The sequence below is a fragment of the Pongo abelii genome, chromosome 11, assembly GCF_028885655.2.
Source record: "Pongo abelii isolate AG06213 chromosome 11, NHGRI_mPonAbe1-v2.0_pri, whole genome shotgun sequence".
Taxonomy (NCBI): Eukaryota; Metazoa; Chordata; class Mammalia; order Primates; family Hominidae; genus Pongo; species Pongo abelii.
Window position 1 is genome coordinate 130,439,297 of NC_071996.2, and position 24,535 is coordinate 130,463,831.

The 24,535-nt window shown below is 38.6% G+C and overlaps 1 protein-coding gene across 19 annotated transcripts in view; it reads left to right on the forward strand.

Moving 5' to 3' along the window:
* RHBDD1 (rhomboid domain containing 1) overlaps window positions 1–24,535 on the forward strand; it is a 164,332-nt gene that overhangs the window by 63,159 nt on the left and 76,638 nt on the right. For 12 of the 19 annotated variants that reach the window (XM_063712444.1, XM_063712441.1, XM_054548610.2 and 9 more), the window contains 3 exon segments: window positions 10,228–10,316; window positions 12,235–12,297; window positions 17,632–17,775. In XM_063712444.1, the coding sequence (XP_063568514.1) occupies window positions 10,228–10,316; window positions 12,235–12,297; window positions 17,632–17,775 (296 nt within the window). 19 annotated transcript variants of the gene reach the window in all.

The window sequence follows — 24,535 nt, forward strand, 5'->3', positions numbered from 1 at the left end:
TCATCTTTTACCAGGACTACATTATCCTCCTTACCTGTCTTCTGCTTAATTTGGCCATTCTTACTTCTCTAGGGTCTGTTCTCTCAGCAGGTGGAATAGATCACTCCTAAAAATGCTCCTGTTTGGAATCCTCCAGTGGCCTTCCATTGTACTTAGAAAACAACTCAAGTTCTTTACTATGGCACATAAGGCACATGGCACACAGGCCTATGTACTGTGAGTTTCTAAATCCATGCAGCACCCTGTGCCCATATTTCTTGCTTACTATTAGTCATCTCAATTTTTTTTTTTTTTTGAAGCAGAGTCCCCACTGTCACCCAGGCTGGAGTATAGTGGCACAATCTTGGCTCACTACAACCTCTGACTCCGGGGTTCAAGTGATTCTCCTGCCTCAGCTTCTCAAGTAGCTGGGACAACAGACATGTGCCACCATGCCTGGCTAATCTTTGTATTTTCAGTAGAGATGGGGTTTCACCATGTTGACCGGGCTGGTCTCGAACTCCTGACCTCAGGTAATCCATCTGCCTCGGCCTCCCAAATGCTAGGTTTACAGGTGTGTGCCATTGTGCCCATCTGAATGTTTTAAAATACCAAATTCTTCCTGCTTCAAGCTGCTACATATGTGCTTGTAGCTGCCTGAATCTTCCATTCCCACTTCTGAGCATGCTAGCTCCAAATCCTGCAGTGCCACTTAAATGACACCTCCTTGAGAAGCCATCCCAGACAGTTCTGGGTAAAGTAGACTTGCTTTCTTACACTAACAGTTTGAGGGGTGTGTGTGTGTGTGTGTGTTTGTGTGTGTCTGTCTGTCTCTCTGTCTGTCTGTCCATCTGTCTCCTCCACTCTAGAATTTAAGCTCCGGGAGGCAAGGACCATGTTTGTCTTGTTCATATAATAGTCACTAAATATTTGATGAGTGAATGAATATGTCTTAGTCCATTTAGTGTTGCTATAAAAGAATACCTGAATCTGGGTAATTTGTAAAGAGAAGAGATTTATTTAGCTCACAGTTCTACCAGCTGGACAGTTCAAAACTGAGCCTCTGCTGAAGGCCTCAGGCTACTTCCACTCATGGTGGAAGGTGAAGCGGAACCAGTTTGTGCAAAGACCACATGGCGATAGAGGAAGAAGTAAGATGGGCAGTGCCATGCTTTCTTTAAGAACCAGCTCTGGGCCGGGCGTGGTGGCTCATGCCTTTAATCCGAGCACTTTGGGAGGCTGAGGCGGGTGGATCACTGAGGTCAGGAGTTCGAGACCAGCCTGACCAACATGGTGAAACCCCGTCTCTACTTAACAAACAAACAAACAAAAATTAGCTGGGTTTGTTGGCATGCACCTGCAATCTCAGTTACTCGGGAGGCTGAGGCAGGAGAATTGCTTGAACCCAGGAGGCAGAGGTTGCAATGAGCCGAGATTGTGCCATTGTACTCCAGCCTAGGCAACAAGAGCAAAACTCCATCTCAAAAAACAAAACACAACAACAACAACAACAAAACAAACAAACAAAAACCAGCTCTGGCGGGAACTATTAAAAGTGAGATCTCATTCACCTGCAAGGGAGGACATTAATCTATTCATGAGAGATCTGCCCTCATGACCCAGTCACCTCCCATTAGGCGCTACCTCCCTCTACTCCTACAATGAGGATTAAATTTCAACATGAGTTTTGGAGGGGACAAACCTCGAAGCCATGGCAGAATGCGACCTACTTGAACCAGCTCAGGGAATTGTCTTATTAGCAGGCATAGGGACATGGAATTGAGAGCCAAGGAATTGCTAAACATTGTCTGTTATCTTGGAAGCTCTTTTGTAAAAGAGGCTTCTGCTACTTTTGCAATACCCTTGTTTTTGTCCAGTTTCTGTTTGTCTGGACCTCAAGTAAATGTCAGTGGTCAGCTTCCATCCCCGTGTCTGCAGTTGGTGCCATGTTTAATAAATCATCATGGATTGTAGAGGGTGCATTGTCAGTATAGCTGCCTTTGGGGGACATAATATTGGAAGATGGCTAGGTTTTACTTCTGAGGACAAAGGTAAAGGGAGCAAGGGATGCATGGTACAGAGCATGTAGACCATGCTGGTATCATGGTTGAAGGAGGCATCAAGGACAGAAAACAAGAAGTTTAAAAACAGTTTCTGTTAAGAAGAAGCAATCCTGTCAAAATCTTTCCTAGTGGCATTAGTGTTCAAAAACCTGAAAAATTTGTATTACATCTCATTGCTGGTACTGCGAATCTGGGACCATTTATTAAGATCCCCAAACCCCAGAGCTTCTGATCAGTGCAGCCCCTACCTGCTATTAACTGCTTTTACAGGAAGAAATCGTGGAGAGTACAATAGGCCACTTCTAGCTGACTGCCTCTTAACCTTACCTTGTTCCTTTACCTTGTCCGACATTGTGTCTCCAAGTTGCGTCCTTAATGAGGTCATTTGCTCTGCATACATTGTGAGATTATGTCTTAGAGTATTACATTTTCTGCTTTCTGAGCTATGCTTGAGAGGACAACCTCTTCAACTGTGGAAAGAATTTGCCATTTAATAGAGGAGGGCCTTTATAGCTTGTCACAGCTTTCAGTCACAGATCCAGTTTTTGATTCTGTCACGGTGGCACATGAGAGCAGGAACATTTTGCATAACCACTTGACTCAGCCTTACAATAGCCTCTTAAATGGATGAGGAGCAGCTTAAGCTGGCTTGATAGGAAAGAACACTGTCTGTTGGTGTTAATAATATTTGTATTTAGTTTGCATAACTTAGATCCACAATAATAGCTTAATCTTAGTTTTGCTCCAAAAGTGCCTTTCTGCTATCACTATCCCACATAAATAATGTATAGCAACATTGATTTGATTGTAACCCTTTCATATTTTATTAAAATTTTTTTTTCTATAAACATATATTGAGCACCCCCTCTGTGTCAGGAAATACACAAGTGCTGCTTATCTAGAGGTCCACTGGACAAAAAATAATGGGTGAGGATTTTCAGAATTGTAAAAGCACATGAGACCTCATGTTGAAAAACACAGCACATCTTAGCAGGTTAAATAAATCTACAACTAGCTACAATGATTGTGGTATAAAGACAGTATGTTCAAAATAAAGAGAAAATCTTTGAAAACTGAAAGAAAAGACAGATTGCCTACAGAGGAATGTCTTTCCAACTGACAGTACATTTATTATCAGCAGCAGTAGATCCTATACCTGTCATCAAAATAGGATGCTGAAATAAAAACCTTTTAGGACATACAGAGACTAGGATAATTTTTTATTCTCAAATATTAACTGAAAGAACTATGAAACATTGTATTTTGGCAAGGAGGAAACTGAACCCAGAAATAGGTTGCACCATTACAGAAGCAATGACACAACAAGGAATTTGGACAATAAGTTAATGAACTTGAGTAATCAGAATAAATGGCTTCCTCTGTGCTGCCATGATTTGAGTACTAGCAAGATGTTTTCCATTTAAATATAGAACTACTTTGGTTTAGTGCTGATGTCTGAAATTCTTGTTTGTGATGAATTATTCACCTCAATCAAGGGTTTTTAAGAAGGGGTCCATGGATGGAGTTCAAGGTATCTATGAACATCCTAAAATTACAGGTAACGCACTTTGTGTATACACAGTTTTTCTGAAGACAGGCTTGTTGGCTCTCATCAGACACTTAAAGGTACTTAGAATTTTAATTAGTTTAAGAACTACTGGATTAAGTTATTGTTCCTTATTAAAGTGAAATTACATCAATACTTAACCTTGCTCTCAAGTTGAGATACATGATCTGAATTTGAATCGTGACGTTATTGGTTACCTTGCAGAATCACTGTGACCCTGGAAAAATTATTTTTCTTCTCATTGTAGTCTGACTGTGCATTGTATGATCTGTGTGGCTAAAGGCAGCAGTGGTGTGCCTGGCCCCTGTGACTGTATGTCAGTATCACAGTCAGTATTTGATTATAGTTATGATTTTTCTAAAGAGAGTTACTATTAAGCTAACGGAAGAAATAAAGCTTTTAAGTTACCAATTTTAGGATATAATAATATATTTATTGTTTTGTTAATTGAACATATATTTTGTGTAATACACTGTCCAAGTGTGTGTAGTGGGGTGGACGGGGGAGGCTGTGTTCAGTCATTATCTATACCAGTGAGATTTCCTGCTAAAAGAAGTATTAACTGGTGACCATGTACAGCTTGAATTTTCCCCCCAGCTTTATTGACGCATCACTGACAAATAAATGTTGTATATGTTTAAGGTATATAATGTGATGTTTTGATGTACATACACATTGTGGAGTGAGTACCATGACCAAGCTAATTAATATATCTATTACTTCAAGTAGTTAGCATTTTTGTGTGTATGGTGAGAACACTTAAGATGTACTCTCCTAGTAAATTTCAAGTGTACAATGTAATGTATTATTATTAACTCTACTCACCATGCTGTATATTAGCTCTCTTACTTATCCATCGTATAACTGAAAGTTTGTAGCGTTTGATCAGCATCCCCCTATTTCTCCCATGCCTAGTCCCTGGCAACCACTGTTCTACTCTGTTTCTATGAGTTTGACTTCTTTAGATTCCACATATGAGTGAGATCATACAGTATTTGTCTTTCTGTATCTGGCTTATTTCATTTAGGAAAATGCCATCTAGATTTGTCCATGTTGTCTTAAATGGCAGGATTTCCTTATTTTTTAAGGCTGAATAATAAAAATTCCATTGTGTGTGTATGCGTGTGTGTATATGCATACCACATTTTCTTTATCGGTTGATGTACACTTAGGTTGTTTCCTTATCTTGGCTATTGTGAATAATGATGTAATGAACATGGGAGTGCAGATATCTCTTTGAAATACTAATTTCAGTTCCTTTGGGTATATAGCAGAAGTAGAATTGCTGGATCATATGGTATTTCTATTTTTAGATTTTGTAAGGAACCTCTGTATTGTTTTCTATAATAGCTGAACCAATTTACAGTCCCACCAACAGTGTATTGGTGTTCCCTTTACATCCTTGCCCACACTTGTTGTATCATTTGATTTTTTATAATAGTCATCCTCACACATGTGAGGTGATATCTCATTGTGGTTTTGATTTGCATTTCCCTGATGATTAGTGATGTTGAGCAGCTTTTCATGTATCTGTTGCCCATTCATATCAAAGGAAATAGCAAAACGAAAAGGCATCCTACAGAACAGAGACTATATTTGCAAACCATATATCTAATAGAGGACTAATATCCAAAATATGTAAAGAACTATAGCTCATTGGCAATAAAACAAATGACCCAATTGAAAAATGAGTAAAGCACTTGACATTTTTCTAAAAAAGACATACAAATGTAACTTGTGATTTTTTTAATACAGTGTATTTTAGATACATGTATTTTATGTGTAATTGAAATTCCACTCTTCCTCTCATCTGATAGTTACGTACTGAGTGCTAGTGTCAGGCTGTTTACTGTAGTTGCTGTGGTCATGGATGTAGAGTTGGTGGTGGTCCTGTCCCAGAAGGAATTACTCTGAATAGGATAGAGGGTGGTAGGTCATAACCAAATCCCCAGTCCTAGCCTAAGACCTAGTAAGGTCAAGAGGAAGTTGTTCCTAGTCACAGGATTGTCCCTGAGTCCTGCTTTGGATGGCAGCTTCCACGTAGAGCTAAGAACAGAATGAAGCCACGGGCTTATTCAGAGACCACAAGCTTCACAACTTCTGTTTAACACGTCTAATTATGATTGTAACAATACAGTCTGGTTTTGATGCTGTTATGTTTGAAGGTAGATCCCAGCCACTGATCAGAGCATTCAGATGGATCATCTTCCCCCAAAGCCCAGGGCTTCTTTCTGTCTCTACAGCACCCCCAGCTCAGGGGTAAAGTGCCCTAACCTAGGACTGGTGAGAACCACCTTCCCAGTTCAGTTTTCTCCCTGTCTGCAGGTCCATCTATCTTCTCGCTCAGGATGTGGGTATCTCTTAGAGGGTGAAGGGAAGTGATTTGTCAAATGGTTACCAAGGGCATGGAGAAAGTTAATTTACCTCTTAAAATGACTTTTATATTCCTTTTACATTAGTGAAATTCATTCTCCTGTTTTTTTGTGTGTGTAATGTTGAGAGATTCTCAGTTTTGACTGAATAAGGTCATAATCTCATTTTTATTTTAAAATTGAACACTTGTATAGAGCTTAAATGAAACAAGACCAGTTAAATGTTTTGAGATGGAACTTTTGTGGAAAATGCTAAATGTTGGAGGATGATGCAATGAGTTCTCTGGACTGCCAGCCTCCCTTCCCTAGATATTTGAAATTATATTAGGGCAATTAGATTGTAACTCAAACTTCTGAAAACCATTTAGAGATAGATAAGAAATTCATTTCACTGTATTGTACTCTAAATTGTAAATGAGATTCAAGATTAATTGTTTAATAGGTTGAAGTTTTAAATTGAAATTTCCTTCTATGTTATTTTATATCACATATGCTTCACCATGAAGGTTGATTTGAAACCAGAGTTTCAGAAATACCAATATTATTATATGCTTTTCATCTAAATTGAAGTTATTATTATTTTTTTAACTGGTCCTAGCCACTTCTTTGTATCTCTCAAACTGCCACTTTCTTTGTCATTTTTAGGACTATTAATAGGTGGCTGATTGTACTGAGCCTGAGCATAGAATAAAATAAGTACAGTGGTCCCCCTTATCTGTGATTTTGCTTTCTGCATTTTTAGTTAGCCCCAGTCAACCTTGATCCAAAAACATTAAATGGAAAATTCCAGAAATAAGCCATTTATAAGTTTTAAATTTCACACTGCTCTGCGTAGCGTGGTGAAATCTCACCCCGTCTCACCCGGGACATGAATCATCTCTTTGCCCCGTGTGTCTATGCTGTCTCGCTACCCACCTGTGAGTCACTTAGTAGCTGTTATGATTATGAGATCAGAAAAGCGTAGTATATATAAGGTTCAGTACTATCTGTGGTTTCAGCCATCCAGTTGGGGGTCTGCAGATAATGGGGGGTGACTTTGCAATTGTTTAGCTTGGTTGGGGAGCTAAAAGCATAGTTCCTACTATTCTTGCCAGAAAATGGGAAAAAAATGTTCAGTCCCATATTTTTATTATATGAAGTAGTGACATGGACAGGAGGCAGAAACAGTGGGTAGAAGAGGGCAATTCCCAGCAAAGGCCCCACCCTCAAGCCTGGAAACCTACAGCCCTAAATGGGAACAGGCATTCCTGTTTTTGCATCCAAAAGCTGCCTTTTGGCCCACCATGCCCCCATCTCATGTACCCATACAAACCTGGGACCCCAGGCTCCAGAAGGAGGCAAGGAGATGAACAGAAGAGCAGAATAGCAGAACGGCGCAACAGAGAGAAGAGAAGGAGCATCTGAACGCCAAGAGGGAGTTTACCTGGGCATGATCGGAGAGGAGATATGTCACTGGACACCCAAACTCCAGGGGAAGACCATCTTTCCACTCCATCCCTCTTCCACCTCCCCAACCATCCCACTGAGAGCCACCTCCATCACCCAATAAAAGCCCCACATTCATCCTTCAAGTCCATGTGTGACCTGATTTTTCCTGGATGCCAGAGAAGAAACAGGGAAACAGAAAACTTTCACACTGGCCCTCTGCCTTTGTGAAAAAGCAGAGGGTTCACTGAGCTGTCTAACCCTTAAGCTGCCTGTGGACCACAAGGCTAAAAGAGCGCACGGTAACACACACCCACTTGGGCTTCAGGAGTCGCAGATACACACCCCTGGACGTTGCCGTGGGGCTGAAGCCTAGGGGCACTCGTCCCAGCTCCTGCACCTGCCCATCTGTGTGCTCCCCTTCCCGTAAGGGGTTTAAGCATGCACGGCCACCAAACAGACAAGTCACAGCACTGTGGCACATCCTGCAAGGAGGGGGTCAGGGAACTCCTGTTTCAGTAGATATATTTGATGAAAATAATGCTCTCCCTGAGGGAATGATCGTGTATGTGGTGTGTGTGCGTGTCTGTGTGTGTATGTGAGGGCTTGTCTGGGCAATAGTGTCATTTAGTCAGCTAATGGGAACAAGCATCAATGCTGTTCTCTTTACAAGGCTCCTGTTTGTCTCTTTCTTTCAAGTGTTCCTCATTGCATGTTCTTTTCCTGAGAGCCAACGAGTCTTTTCATAGCTTGGAGACAAAGAAAATTACTCAGAACCATCTTGCTTGTGGTGTTTCATGGACTCTCCCCTAGGCTGCTGCCGTAGTAGGCGCAATGTGTTGGTTTTGACTCTGAGTCTCGTGTAGGTTACCAAATGGCGGATTCTTAGCTCTGTGACTGCCGTGGCTCAGCAAGCACCCTGAGCTGAAGATCTAGTGATTTTAACTTACCTCCTGTTGGTCTTGGTGAAACGGTCCTGGCACACTTGAGCCATTTACTCAACATATCCTTGAGTGCCTCTCATGTACCTGGCACTGTCCTGGGTGTTTGGAATACATATGTGAAAGCCACATAAAGGCTGTGCTCTTGGAGTCTCCATCAGGCTCTTTCATAACTTTCAGTTTCCCACCTTCTGGAATGAGAGGTCACTACTCCAGGCTGTGGGAATGCATTCATTTGCTTGGCTTTTTTTTTTTTAAAGCTTCTAATTTTGTATAATGTATGAATGAGACACCATTGTTGCCCTCAGGGAGTTTGCGTGTGACAGAGAGAGACGGACAGGCAGACAGACATGTAAGTACTGTGCCACCAGCAGACTGGCTTCGTGCCAGAATAAGGTAGGAGCCTCGGCTCTGAGGGGAGGCAGGAGAAGGAAAGAGCGACTCTTCAACTGGGGTGGGATTTTTTTGACAGAGGTGCTGTTTGGCTTAGCCTGTGGTCAGAGAGTGCTTGGGGGATGTGACAGTGGGGCGTGTGGGAATGGAGGTAGTAGACGATGAGGTCTCCACCCTCTGACTTTGCAGAGATGGGCAAGGCCAAGTGTTGGAAGGGCTTGCACACACACCAGAGTATTCTGTGAGAGCCAGTGGATTTCAGAGGATGGCAATGACACCACTTGCCTTCTGCCTCAGGAGGATAACTGATGGCCGTGTGTGGGATGCACTGGAGAGCAAGAGCTGGCTTGCAGGGAGACCAGCTGGATGATTTTCTTTCATTTATTTTATTCATTCAACACACATTCATCTGGGGTTCACTCTGTGCCCAACACTGGGCGTTTCCAAATAGTCCAGATGGCAGTAAGCATGGTTGTGACAGTAGGAATGGGAAGGCTGGGAGGGGTATGAGAGGCATTACAAACGGGAAGTGGGAGTGGCACCCCAGAAAAGCCTAGTTTAAGGTGTCAGTGGATGTGTGCATGTGTGCGCGGGGGTGTCTAGAGGGTGGCGGGCAGCTGGAAATTGAGGTTAAGTGCTTAAAGAACAACTCATTGTGTAGGATCCCCCCTTTGTGGTGACATGCAGAGGTTTTTGAGAATCCCCAGTAATTTCTTAAACTCAGGCTGGGTGGGAGGTCATTCAGCCAGGGAACTCCACAAAGAGTGTTGCCACTTGGGTCAAAGTAGACCTCTGAAAATAAATCTTATAAGTAATTGCCGGTTTTAGATGCCAGTTTAAGAAGAGTTAAACCACTGTCATGCCCTAACGCAAACACTTTCATGCCCTAACTCATCTTTCAAGTTTGAAATTTAAATTTGTGTTTCTTTGTTCTGAGTGACTGAAACATACACATGAAGACAACTTTGGTGGATGCAGGTGGGCGTCTCAGTTCCTTTTGCCAAGATTCACTTGCTCTCTTCTTCACTCATCCATGGTGTAGAAAACTGCAGCAGTCTGCCCTGCCATAACACAGATAGACATCATCCCTCACGATGGCTGGATAATTCCAGATTTAATGCCAAACAGAGAAAACTGATTTCATTTATGTTTTGTGATAAGAGGTACAGAAAAAAACAGAAAGCAATATAATGACTTGTGTTGACCAAATGCTTCCACTGCTCTGGAGGAGGCAACCCACTTCCCCTGGTTAAGGAGGGGTGTTGCATTTTAAACATGTGGTGGTCGTTATTCATTGTACTTTTTTTTTTTTAAGGTAGGAGATGTTGTTCTTTGGACTGAGTTAAATGCTGCTTAGCATAAAAGATGTGATGTGGAACAAAGCCTGCAGACTGTGACTATTTGACATGCACTGGGCTAATGAGAAGACAGAATGTCTCTAATCAGCAGCAGAACAAACACTCACAAAGGGTTTCCTTCCCTCCTAGGACTTCCTTCGCTGGGCATCTGGCTGGGATTCTTGTTGGACTAATGTACACTCAAGGGCCTCTGAAGAAAATCATGGAAGCATGTGCAGGTACAGAATAAAACACCTTTGGCATGACAACAGGTTGGAAGTTCATCTTAATTTTAATGTGAACAGAAGCAACCCCAACTTTCCCTGTGGTTCAGCTCAAGAATTCCCTAATATGCCTGTTTTTCTTTTTAAACCAAAAGGTAAAACAACCAGTGCAGTTCCTTACATTGCTCCACAAAAGAGGCTGCAAACTTAAATTTTGAATCTGACACTTTCTTAGGGGACAAATATCAGTATATATTTATACCCTCAACCTTAATGCTACCCGCAGAAAACCACGATTTCCTAAAGAATGCAGAGAACTAAAGTGCGTTTAAAATAATGCATTCTTCTGTAATAGTCCATGAATTAATATACGTGCAAGGCAAAGTTGAAAAAGAAAACGAAGCCTGGACTGAAGTGCATGGCCAATATTTTAAAGAATTCAGACTGATGACCGGGTCCTTGGTGGATGAGCCATATATTCATGCATGGCCAAACCAAGTCTGTTATTGCTTGAAGCTTAGCTCCTGCTTTTTTTAATTTTATTTTTCCCTTCAAATTGATACTCAATGAAAATATTTCATTTAGAAATACTTGTATTTTTTAGACCTCTTAATTTTAAATGCGATTCTCATTTTGACTTGTAAGAAAACTGGTTTGCAAACACTTGTTTTATAGACTGAGTTCCACTATTTCATCTTTTATTCATGGGAAGTCTTCTGAGACTATTTTACCTTTTCTTGAACCATAAATAATTTGTTTCACAGTTTGTGCTGATGACTGGTATTCTTGAGAACCATATAATATTCATGATATTAGAAAGCTTTCCAGGCACTGCACTGGCACCTTTATTAGCAGGTCGTGTTCACTTTTGGTTGATTTTTACAGGCTGTGTTGCATCTAAGCAGATTCTCATTTTCCCGCATTTGCTTATTAATGTGTTTCCACTGTATGTACTTAGAGGAGGCAGTGGGAGCTTCATTTATTGAAAATGTCCAGTTTTATTATATTTTCAATACAATTTAATACTCATTAGTACTGATAAAAGAGGATTCTCGGGAGTTTAACGTCTTGTTTCTTTTTTCTGTGTCTCATGATGAAGCGGTTAGTAAAGCTTTTTGCAGACATGTTATGAAATTTAAGCAAGTGCTTTGTTTAATTTTTAAAGAGGATTTTCCCCATAATTATAATATTTAAACTCTTAGTTTTAAAAGCCTTAAAAAATAAGTGGAGACTTATTTCTACACCACTCCATTTTCAAAGTAATAAATACAACAGCAAATTAAATAGGAAAATTAGAACACTCAGTGCAATTTGCAAATAGCCTGCGAACTCGGCCTTTTTTCTGCGAGCTGAGAATTGAAGGACACAGGAACCCCATGGAAAACGACCCAGCATGTGGAAGCTGCTGTCTGATGCCTCCTGGAAGAGGAGGGTCACCCTGAGGGTGTGGCCCTTGGCCCCCCCCTCACTTCATTCAGCCGTGCCAAAGTCCTACTGCCTTCTGTAGGGACAAGAAAGAGTGAAGTCCCCTAGGAAGGGTAAGGAGGATGGCTCTCCTAACACCTTGTTTGAGGAAGGTTCTCCATTTAGCCAGAGTGTCTCTGCTTGTACAGAGACATCAAAGCTGAGGCTTGGTACTTTGGCAGGCAAAGACTAAGGAACTTCAGTGAGTGTAAATTAGGGTTTCATTTTCTACTCCCTATCCCCAAACACACACACACACACACACACACACGTTCTTTTCCCTGTAGGGACACACACACACACTCTTTTCCCGTTAGGGCTGGCCCCCAAACAAAAGGGAGTTTATTTTAATAAGTGTTTAGAAATCATTTGAAATGACCTTGGGCTTTGTCCCAGAGAACTTCCTAATTACTGAAACAATTAGCATTTAAAGCTTTATGGCTGCCATTAAAATGTTTGTTTCTTTTAGGTTTAGGTGGTTTTTCCTCCAGTGTTGGTTACCCAGGACAGCAATACTACTTTAATAGTTCAGGTAGGCACTTTATTTCATTTAATAAATTTTAACTTATTTTTAAAATTATAGTGTTCGGCTCTACAGAGTACTTTAGGATACTACTAGTTTATGCTGTGGTGGGGACGTTCACGTGTGATGTAGCTGTGCCTCTAACATGCCTGGAAGCCAGATGGAGGGGTAGCCTAGGGAGCATATCTGTGGGGGTTGGTAGGGAAGTCCAGGGAAGGCGGTAACTCAGGCATGAAAACATGGTATGATTGGTATGAGGTCTCTCATGTGTGATAAGATTCATATTAGACCTTGGTGCTTTGAGTCTCAGTCTGAGACTCTACCGCTGGGAAAGTGTTAGAAGTTGGTTTTAGGTGTATAGTTCTCCACGGCCCATCCCATGTATATTCAGGAACCCTTGCATACCGTCAGATGCTAAAATAGGCATGCCTCTAACAAATGCCATGTGACTTAATGAGGAAGAATGTATTTTTCTAAGTATCTGTGTAAATAGATAGAAAGGACTTCCTGTTAAAAGCATAAACCTATTTTAGGCTAAAGCCTTTGCATTCCAGTCTGGGGTGGCTGCACGGTAGTATCTTAGATCAGGCCCAGCAGCCGGGTGTTGGCCATGGCCATTGGAACACTCATGTCTTAATGCAGTGAACTGAATGTGCCTCTCCCCAAATTCATACGTTGAAACCCTAATCCCTAATGTGATGATTTTAGTAGGGTAGGAGTTTGGGGAAAAAATTAGGTCATGAGGGTAGGTTCCTCATGAATGGGATTAATATCCTTATAAAAGTGACCTCAGAGAGCTCTCTAGCTTCCTCACTGCCACATGAGGATACAAGAAGTCAGCAGTCTGCAGCCTGGAAGAGGGTCCTCACCAGAACTGACCACACTGGCATCGCAAGCTTCCAGCCTCCAGATTGTGAGCAATTTCTGTTGCTTAAGCCAGCCAGTCTATGTCTGTTGTTATAGCATCCCAAATGGACTAAGATGTGTTTCTGTTTATATTAATTGAGGACCACTATAGCTTAAAGCTGAGACTAGCAGCGTTTTCTTTAAAAGACTGGACAGATAATATTTCAGGCAATAAGGGCTTTATTGGCCATATAGTCTCTGATGTAACTAGTGAACCTGTCCTTGTAGCATGAAAGCTGCCAGAGACAATGTGTAAACAAGTGGGTATAGGTGTGTTCCAATAGAATCTTATTCCTAGCTCCTGCCTTTTCTACTGTGTAAGGATATGAGATTGGCACTCTGCCAATTTAACCTTACAAAGTAGGGCAGTTCTACTTACTGTCTTCTCTCTCTTTTGCATTCGATTTATTTTCTATTTTTTAAAAAAGAGAACTGAAAAGAGCAGCTTCTTTCCTTCTTATATGGAAGAAGCACAGTCACACAGACCAGAGAATTAAGGGCGAAAATAATAAAAAGCCCTTTTTACATCTTTTAACCTCTGTAAAATTACCATAGTTACATGCCTTTCTCTGAAGTGATTGGATTTCTTCAAAGGCAGAGCTACATAAGGCCAGGTGGCTATGCTAATGGTCATCTAGGGAACTTTTATGAGAGCATATGTATATCTTACAAGTAATGATTTATTCTTAATATGGCTGTCCTTAGCTGGAAAAGTCTTTATAGGTCAAAGAACCTCATGAATGTTTAAAAAGCTGTTACCAATTTTTCTAATCTTGGTGGTGTTTCTTGATCTCCTTTGCCATGAAATCCTGGTATGTGTATAAGGAACAGATGGAGTGGTTAATAGAATAATGATAACCAGATTTTCTTTTACTACAGAGCCTAAGTGTATAACTAAAAAAAAAAAAAAAAAATTAAACTAGTATTCCTCTCAGGACATAATTTAAATTTATTTATCTTAATTGTTTGATTGCTAGGTCTTTCCAGGAATGTTTATTATGAAGATTTTAAAATATCTGATTGGGCCAGTGAAACATCCATAGAAAATTTTTGGTCCTACCGGAGGAGACCTGTTCTCATTATAATAGACACTGATGAGATTTTGGGTCCTGTTGATGATTTATGATTGATGATATAGAACGTTTAACCACACTGGTCTTTCTGACTTAAGGCACCAAAACTTTCCCATTTTCTTTCCCCATGTTTTGTCTGACAAGTACCAAATTCATTTTTATAATATTCAGATGTTTAGAGTTGTTGACTTTATTTAATTGAAGAACTGCCAGATTATTTTAAAATAAGAAATAGCATGAAGAAAAATGTTTTTCTACATCAAGAAAATGTTGCCTCAAATCATTGCATGTGTTTCTGGCAATTAAAACTCTAGGTAGATATACAATTTCTATGTGGTGAGCAAATATTCAGAGACCTTGGGTTATTTTGGCTTTTGAATTAACTGAGCATTTTGGGGGGTGGATAGGTAGAAATGCTGCTTAGATCTTACATAACAGAATGGCTTTCCACATGGGTTTGAAAGTGATAATGAGCCATGTGGGAAATTACCCAATATACTTTTTGTATTCCAGTAAAATAATTGGCATTCATAGGGAATTGGGCAGTTTCTCTAAGCAGGGATTGCTGAAGCATCCCATGCTATTCAGTGACGTCTGTATAAATATTCTATTAGTGTTGCAGAATGGTTGCCACTTTCTTTGATTCTTTGTGGAGAAGATGTATTAATTATGTTTTTACCATTTGTCCTCATGTGAAAATTCTTTTTTTTTTTTTTTTTTTTATAAGGAATGAAAAGTAAGATTTGTAAAAACACTACCACAGTCTCCTTTACTCTCAAGGTCTGAAACTGGCTGGTTTGGTGTTCCCCAACGCAGCAATGAGGGCTAAATATTTCTGATTCTATTGGATAGAGACCAGTTTAAGAATAAGTGTTCATATTTAAAATGGTAAGATCCAAGTTCAGTTTTAAGCCATTGTGAGGATTTGGAAAATGTACTTGTGTCCTTCTCCTGTTTTAAATATCAATAATGTTAATATTTTGACATGGGAAACAGGTGAGAGAAAATATGAAAGTTAGGTTATTGGAGGTATTTAGTAAATCCTAATTAATATTTACTGCACTGGGGCAAAGCTTTTCAGAATTAGTCTCCAAAATCCTAAACCATTTTATTTAATGTTTATTTCAATCATTCCTTTTTCTTTTACTTTCAAGGACGTTCAGTAAAATAGAATCAAGTTAGAAGAGTTTTTTCACAATCACTGAGGATGGACAAAAGATCTGGATAGACATTTCTCCAAGACTATATACACATGGCCAATAAGCACATAAAAAGACACTTAACATTATTAGACATCAAAACCACTGTGAGATACCACTTCATATGCCCTAGGATGTTTGTGAATAAAAAGGCAAATAATAGCAAGTGTTAGTGAGGATGTGGAGAAATTGAAACCCACATACACTGCTTGTAGGAACAGAAAATGGTACAGCTACTTTGGAAAACATTCTGGCAATTCCTCAAATAGTTAAACAGAATCGCCATGTGATGCAGCAGTTCCACTTCTAGGTATATACTCAAAAGAAATGAAACCATATGTCCACATAAAACTTGCTCACAAATGTTTATAGCAGCATTATTTGTAATAGTCAAAAGGTAGAAATAATACAAATGTCTATCAGTTGACACATGGATAAACAAAATGTGGTATAAGCCATACAGTGGAATATTATTTGCCCATAAAAAAGATGAAGTACCGATAAATGTAACAAAATTGATGAATCTGGAAAATATACTAAGTGAAATAAGCTAGACACAAAATGCCACATATTACATGATTTTGTTTATATGAACTATCCAGAATAGGCATATTCTGTAGAGACAGAAAGTAGATTAGTGCTTACTTAGAGCTGGAGAAGGGATGGGAGGGTGAGGATTGTTAGCTAAGGAGTACAGATTTCTTTTTGGGGATGATGAAAATGTCCAAAATAGATTGTGGTAATGATGGTGCAACTCTAAAATATACTAAAAACCACTGAGTTGTACACTTTAAATTGATAAATTGTATGGATGTCAATTATATATCAATAAAGCTGTTCTAAAAATATCAATAGACACAACTACTTTTCATGACCAATATTTATATAAAAAAACTAATGTGTTTTGTCATTCGTTGTTTATATGAAAATGAAGTCTACTAGAGTGCTGATTTACAGTTTCCCTTTTAATCCTGCATATTAGGAAAATATTCATAAAGAATACAACAGTAAGTTTTAAAATAGCCTCAGGACCAACTATCAAAAATTCTGAGCATGAAATCTCAATTAATGAGATTCTGCCATTCAGTGTTCCTCTTTTGGCTGGATTGTGTTTTTTTTTCTGTAGCCTTATTAAAGCTCCAACTCAGGCCTGTACTGCTATACTCTGTGGGATAATATGGAGATCTGTCACAAAGACTCATAGTAAAGGTTAGGAATCTTCATCAACAACCCAAACCACATTATTTAAATATTTGAAACATCAACTTCAAAGAATATAATAATGGCAGGAAAGAAGAGAAAAAATCAAACAGACTATTTTACTTCTCTCTCTTTATGCCAGAATGAGATTGGTAACCTTCTGTGGGGAACAAAAATCTCTTCCAAACAAATTCTCTAACTATTGGCGGTTAAAGAAAATGTAAGGAATAACCTCAAACTGAAAAGATCAATGGAAATATCTTGCAAAAATGAACTTTTCCCTGTTATTGACCTTTATTAATGGTGTACCTAAGTTTGGTACCTAAAGCATTATTTAATGACCAGGTTGTCTCTTCTGTCTTGTTTTATCTAGCAACCATTTTTTTTGAAGTCGTCTCTTCTTTCTTGTTTTATCTAGAAACCATTTTTTTGGGGGGAACTATAATCTCTGACATAGAATTACAATTACAGAGAAATTGGCTGCATCTTAATGTTGGTATTGTCTGAAGTATTCTGTGGGATCTGTATGAAACATTGGTCTGCCCCTCATTGTACAGAGCAACAAGACAATAAGGCTTTATTAGCTATTGTTTCCACCATTCTCTTGACTCGAGCCAGGACTTCACTGAAAACTCTCCAAGTATTGAATAGCTCTAAGCTGAAAGAATCCAATCCATATGTCAATAGCTCATTCCAGTCTCTTCCCCAGGACATCTGACTACCCTCTGAATTAATATCTCCTTTCCTCATTAGCACATAAGGACTCATTCATGTCCAGCCCCATGGTGGGCACTGAGGATACAGTAACAAGACGATCACCATTTGGCATCTTTTCTTATTTTGAGGATAATTATTATACCTAAAATAATGTTATGCCTTGCTCGCTTGTCTTTGCTTATACAAAACAGGAAGTATAAAACAACAGTCCATAGCTGTGTTCTAGAACCTTTTCCTTGTGCCTGTAGGCAGCTCTGGATATCAGGATTATTATCCGCATGGCAGGCCGGATCACTATGAAGAAGCACCCAGGAACTATGACACGTACACAGCAGGACTGAGTGAAGAAGAACAGCTCGAGAGAGCATTACAAGCCAGCCTCTGGGACCGAGGTAGGAGTCTTGCACCCTTCAGTTATTTTAAAGCATACCTCATGTGGTAAGGTAGCCTGAAAAAGGGCTATTTGTAGTAAATTAAATTTTAAATAGTTCAGAAAAAAGGATATGTAGATGAAAAATGTGTGCAGATTGTGATTACAAAGAATGGGGTATGATGCCATATTCCCAGCAACCTAAGCTAATAAGGTGCCAGGCTGTGTATGTATTGTTAAAGTGGTTCTTTTTATAGGCCTGCTGTACTTGATGCTTTGGCATTAAAGTCAAGAAACTTAAAATTCTTAGATGCATGATTAAAAAAAAAGATTTTCTTTGGAATTCATATTTGTAAAGAAGGCTTAATGTCACTAAGTATCAAAATATTGCCCATAAACCTCCCACAAATCTCCCTCAACATCACATAGGCTAAGAATTCAAGCTCAGATTTGACTTCTGCTGAACCAATCTGTCTGGGGGTAAAGCCTAGAAATTTGTATTTTGAGCAGGCTTTCCAGGAGATTCTTTTATAAAATGATATCTGAAAAAACACTGTATATATTCTGCCATGTTTGTTCTAGGTTTGGATTATGAGTTTGGGTATTACTGTTTTTATTGTTTGAGTAGCGACTAAAAATCAACTATTCATTTAAAGGGCATTTGTTAAAGTTTTATGTTTCATGTACGATGGTAGGTACAATAGGGAGCACTGAGTGGTAAAAGTTGGAACCTACCCTCAAAAAGTTAACAATCTGTGTTTGGGCATATGCCTACTAGATGTGATACCACACAGGTAACCCTAGCATCAGGTGACTAAGAGAGGCTCAAGCTAAGTGTTAGAGGTAGGGAGAAGATGGTGAGCTTTTTCATACCTAGAACTATCAGATTTTCACAGAGGAGATAGCGTTTGAGTTGGACCTTCAAGAACGTGTAGAACTTGAAGAGCTGTGGACAGGCATTCTCTGCAGAAGTCTGAATATCAGCATAGAAGTTAGGGTCATGTTCCACCAGCCCTCACTTTTGAATGGACAATAAGAGAAGAAAGGGAAGAAGAGTGGGAAGCTAGGCTGGGTCCGGATCACAGGAGTCCTAGAATTAAATAGGCCAAGCGGAAAGTGGATTTAGTGTGTGGTATAAATGCCAATAGAGCTCTGCATGGGAGACTGATGTGGTCAGAGCTCTGTTATAAGAATCTGGTAGTAGCAGTCATTCTGCAAACAAGATTGAGCACCAGTCAGGTACCAAGCATTATGCTAGATGATGAGAGTACATAAATTATGACAGTATAATTTCTGACTTTAAGGAATACAGTCTTAGTAGCAACAGTGTGCATGGAGGTGCGGAATGACAACAAGCGAGAGACAAGTTGGAAGACTATATTGCAGTAACCTGAACAAGAAAGGAAAGCCTAAATTATGAAGGTGGCGGGGAAGTGGAGAGGAAGGCATAAATCTGTATTTCTCAGGTGAAGAGTTTCAGAACTGTGATGATGTATCAATAATCTATCACTGTGTTAAGAATCACCCTGAAACTCGTGGATTAAAACGGTAAACACTTATTCTTGCTCATGAGTATGTGAAGCAGCTGGGCCGGGCTTAGCTGATTTTTGCTAGCGAGCTAAGGTGTCTGCGCGGGTCTGCTGGGGTCTGGCTGCTCTAGGGTGGCTTCTTCTACATGCCTGCCTGACTGATGGTGGTGTTACGCCACGCCTCATTCCTCAGCCAGCAGGCTAGCCTGGGCTTATTCACCAGGCCGCAGCATAAGGTTTACAGGAGAGTGCAGAAATAAACAAGTCTTATGCTGGCACAATGTCAGTTCCACTGTATTCTGTATACTGTTACTGAAGCAGGTAACAAGACCAGTTCAGATTCATGGGATAGGGAGATAGTCTCCACCTCTTGGAGGAACAGCAAAGTCACATGCAATGGTTATGGATAGAGGGAGAGGTGGAGAATTGTAGCCATTTTTGTAATCACTATATCACATATAGTCAGTGGACTGCCAGTATCACAGTCATTCAAAAGCATGCCTTAGCCATAGAATCCTGAAATCTGGGGAAAGGGCCCCAGAGCCTGTATTTTTAAACAAATTCTCATGGTTATTCCTGTACACACAGGGATTTAATCACCACTGGGCTATCCATGAAATATTACGGGACAAGTAGGGCAGGGCAAAACTTCTCAGCATGGACTTCATACAGCCTATCTCTATCCCCTTCTAGGCTGACTTCAAATAAAGTCAAAAGAGCCAAAGAACACAGCATGATAGGAAAGATAGGACTTATATTTGGGGGACATCATCTGATTATTATCTTCTATTAAGAAAATGTGTATTCTAAAGTAGCAAGCCTTCATAAAGAGTGATGAAAAATCAGAGGGAAAAATTAGACAGCCCGAGTGAGAATATTTGAATGTGAGACATAGAAAACCTCCTGTGTTAAATGTAGTAAGAGAAAGGAAATGCAAGAAGACAAGCTTACCTTTGGTAGTTTTATTTCTAAAGGGTTGCTATATGCCCCCATCAGTAATTATACAGGAAGTTAGTACTAGTAGTACAGATGTCTTTTTTAGAAAGAGAAAGAAAATAATGACTTCCTTCAGTAATTTGGGCTCAGAGACATGAGCATGGAAGATCTGTAGATGAAAGCATCCTTTGATGGCCCTGGTGATTTTGGAGCAGTTTTATAGACTTGAATCTAGGTACAAAGGAAGGGCTTACATTTTGGGAGTCAGAAGAAAGTTGGAGTAGATTTTTGAGATGTTTCCTTAATAAAGAATGTGTTTATTATTAAGTTAATATAAGTCATTAATATTAATTTTTCCTGTTTAACAATAAATGGTATTGAAATATATACTAACAGGCAAAAAGAAAAAAAAAGACACCGGCTACCTTGAGGGATTTCAGAAAGTCATCTGATAGTAGTGTTGATTTTTCATAAATTTAAATCTTATTCTTAAAAAAACTTCTTGTAAAAATAACTCGAGAGTATACTGAACAGAAATAGAAACAACTTAAAATTTTTTACTACCCCTATTTTAAATTATTTTATGTTTTTTCTTCTTATCCTTAAAACATTTCAGTTAAGTTAAGAAATGAATTATTTTTACTTAAAAAAAAAATTTTTACACATCAGATGCTGTAAGACTTGCTTGGTGAGAAGAGTATTTCTGGGATTACTTTGAAGCCAAGAGTTTTGTTTCTACCTCTGTCTAACTAGTTGCTTGGTCTGAAAAAATCTAGCTTCTACTTTGTGAGTATGGAGCTAAATTCTAAAACTCCTCATAGTAGAAGATTGCTAGGACTAAATGATCCAGAGTTTGTGCTGAATTATTTTTGCTATCTGACCTTTTATTTTAACAAAATCATAGGTTTTTTTCTTCCCTTTTTTTCCTTCCTCCTACACATGTATTTTCAGAATTTAAAGCAGTCTCTTCTTTCCATTCATGAAAAATCACAAAAGTATGTAGAACTTGTTTGTCTCTCAAATGGCCACCTAGTACATCTGAAACAGAGTGGTCTTGGTTAGGATTTTGAATTACAGTGAATAAAATATAAAAATAAATAATTTTAAAAAGAAAATAAATCATAAAAGTTAGTAGTTAATTGATGATTTTTGAATATAGGACTTTCTAAACAGAAAAGTAATGAAAAAATTGTGGAAGATAGACCAATGAAAACTTTGACAACGAATTAATATAATCAGCATGTAAAGAACTCATGCAATGAAGTAATTAATACTAACTCCTATTAGGAAAATAGAAAATAATTTTAACATATAATCCAAAGACTTATAAGTGACCAGTGTGCATCTAAAAATAATTTGCTGTATATTAGCAGAGAGTTACTTAGTTTATCTCACTACATTTATTTTTTATTTTTATTTTTAATTTTTGTGAGTACATAGCAGGTATATATATTTATAGGGTACATGAGAATTTTAATACAGGCATGTAATGTATAATACATCAGGGTAAATGGAGTATCCATCACCTCAAGCATTTGTCCTTTCTTTGTGTTACAAACAATCCAGTTCTACTCTTTCAGTTATTTTTAAATGTACAAAAAAAAATTGTTGACTGTAGTCACCCTGTTGTGCTATTAAATACTAGATCTTACTCATTCTAATTATTTTTTGTACCCATTAACCATCTTCATTTCTGCTCATCCTCCACCCCAGCATCTGGTAACCATCTTTTCACTCTCTATCTCCATGAGTCAGTTTTAATTTATAACTCCCACAGATAAATAAGAACATGCAAAGTTTGTCTTTCTGTGCCTGGCTTATTTCACTTAACATGGTGACCTCCAGTTCCATCTACATTGTTGCAAATGACAGGATCTTATTTTGTTTAATGGATGAATAGTACTCTATTGTGTATAAGTACTACATTTTCTTTATCCATTCATCTGTTGATGGATACTTAGGTTGCTCCCAAATCTTGGCTACTATGAATAGTGCTACAGTAAACAGGGGAATATAGATATCTCTTTGATATAATTATTTCCTTTCTTTTGGACATATACCTAGCAGTAGAATTGCTGGGTCACATGGTAGCTCTACATTTAGTTTTCTGTGCAACCTCCAAACTGTTCTCCATCGTGGTTGTACTAATTTACATTCACACCAAAAGTGTACAAGGGTTCCCTTTTCTCCATATCCTCGCCAGCATTTGTTATTGCCTGTCTCTTGCATAAAAGCCATTTTAACTGGAGTGAAATGATGTTTCATTGTAGTTTTGATTTGCCATTTCTCTGAGGATCAATGATATTGAGAACCTTTTCATATGCGTTTTTGCCATTTGTATGCCTTCTTTTGGGAAATGTCTATTCAGATCTTTTGCACAGTTTAAAAATTAGATTATTAGGTTTTATCCTATTTATAAGCAGCTATTTGAACTCCTTATATATTCTTGTTATTAGCCTCTTGTCAGATGGATAGTTTGCACGTATTTTCTCCCATTCTGTGAGTTGTCTCTTCACTTTGTTGATTGTTTCCTTTCCTGTAAAGAAGGCTTTTAACATGGTGTGATCCCATTTGCTGATTTTTGCTTTTTGATCTGTGCTTGTGGAGTATTACTCAATAAATCTTTGCCAATCCAATGTCCTGGAGAGATTCCCCAACATTTTCTTTTAGTAGACTCATAGTTTGAGGTCTTAGATGTAAGTCTTTAATCCATTTCAAATTGATTTTTGTATATGGTGAGAGATAGGGGTCTAATCTCATTCTTCTGCGTATGGATATCCAGTTTCCCCAGGAGTATTTATTGAAGAGACTGTCCTTTCCCCCAATGTGTTCTCTTGGCACCTTTGTTGAAAATGAGATCAACATAAATGTATGGATTTGTTTCTAGGTTCTCTGTTCTCTTCCACTGATCTATGTGTCTGGTTTTATGCCAGTACCATGGTCTTTTGGTTATATAGCTTCATAGTATAATTCAAAGTGGGGTAATGTGATCCTCCCAGTTTGCTTCTTTCTGCTCAGGATAGCTTTGGCTATTCTTGGTCTTCTGTGGTTCCATGTAAATATTACAATTACTTTTTCTATTTCTGTGAAGAATGTCATTGGTATTTTGATAGGGGTTGCATTGATTCTGTAGTTTGCTTTGGGTAGTATGGACATTTTAACAATATTGAGTCTTCCAATCCATGAACATGGAATATCTTTCCACTTTTTGTGTCTGCTTCAATGTTTTCATCAATATTTTATAGTTTTCATTGTAGAGATCTTTGACTTCTTTGATTAAGTTAATTCCTAGGTATTTTACTTGTAGCTATTTTAAATATTTGTATTTAAATAAATAAATAAAAACTTGTAAATAAATACTTGTATTTACTTGTAGCTATTTTAAATGGGATTACTTTCTTGGCTTTTCAGATTGTTTGCTGTTAGCATATTGAAATGCTGCTGACTTTTGTATGTTGATTTTGTATCCTGCAACTTTCCTGAATTTATATATCAGTTTTAATAGTTTTTTGGTGGGTTTTTCCAAATATAAGATCCATACCACCTGCAAACAAAGATAATTTGGCTTCTTCCTTTCCAATTTGGATGCCCTTTATTTATTTGTCTTGGCTGATTGCTCCAGCTAGGACTTCCAGTACTATGTTGAGTAACAGTGGTGAAAGTGTGCATCTTTGTTATGTTCCAGATCTTAGAGGAAAGGCTTTCTGTTTTTCCCCTTTCAACATGATACTAGCTGTGGGTCTGTCATATATGACTTTTATTGTGTTAAGGTATATTTCTTCTATACTCATTTTTTAGGGTTTTATGTCATGAAGGAATGTTGAATTTTATCAAATGCTTTTTCAGCATCAATTGAAATGACCATATGGTTTTTTATCTGTTGATATAGTGTACCACATTGATGGATTTGCTTCTGTTAAACCATCCTTGCATCACTGGGATAGATCCCAAATGGTCGTAATGAATGATCTTTTTAATACGTTGAATTCAATTTGCTATTATCTTTGTATCAGTGTTCATCAGGGATATTGGCCTGTAGTTTTCTTTGATATCTTTGTCTGGTTTTGGTATCAGGATAATACTGGCCTCATAGAATTAGTGTGGAAGTATTCCCTCTGCCTCTGTTTTTTCAAAATAGTTTGTGTTGGATTGGTATTCATTCCTTTTTAAATGTTTGGTAAAATTCAGCAGTGAAGCCATTGGGTCCAGGGCTTTTCTTTGCTGGGAAACTTTTTATTATGGCACCAATCTCATTACTTTTTATTGGTTTGTTTAGGTTTTGGGTTTCTTCGTGGTTTAATCTTGGTAAGTTGTGTG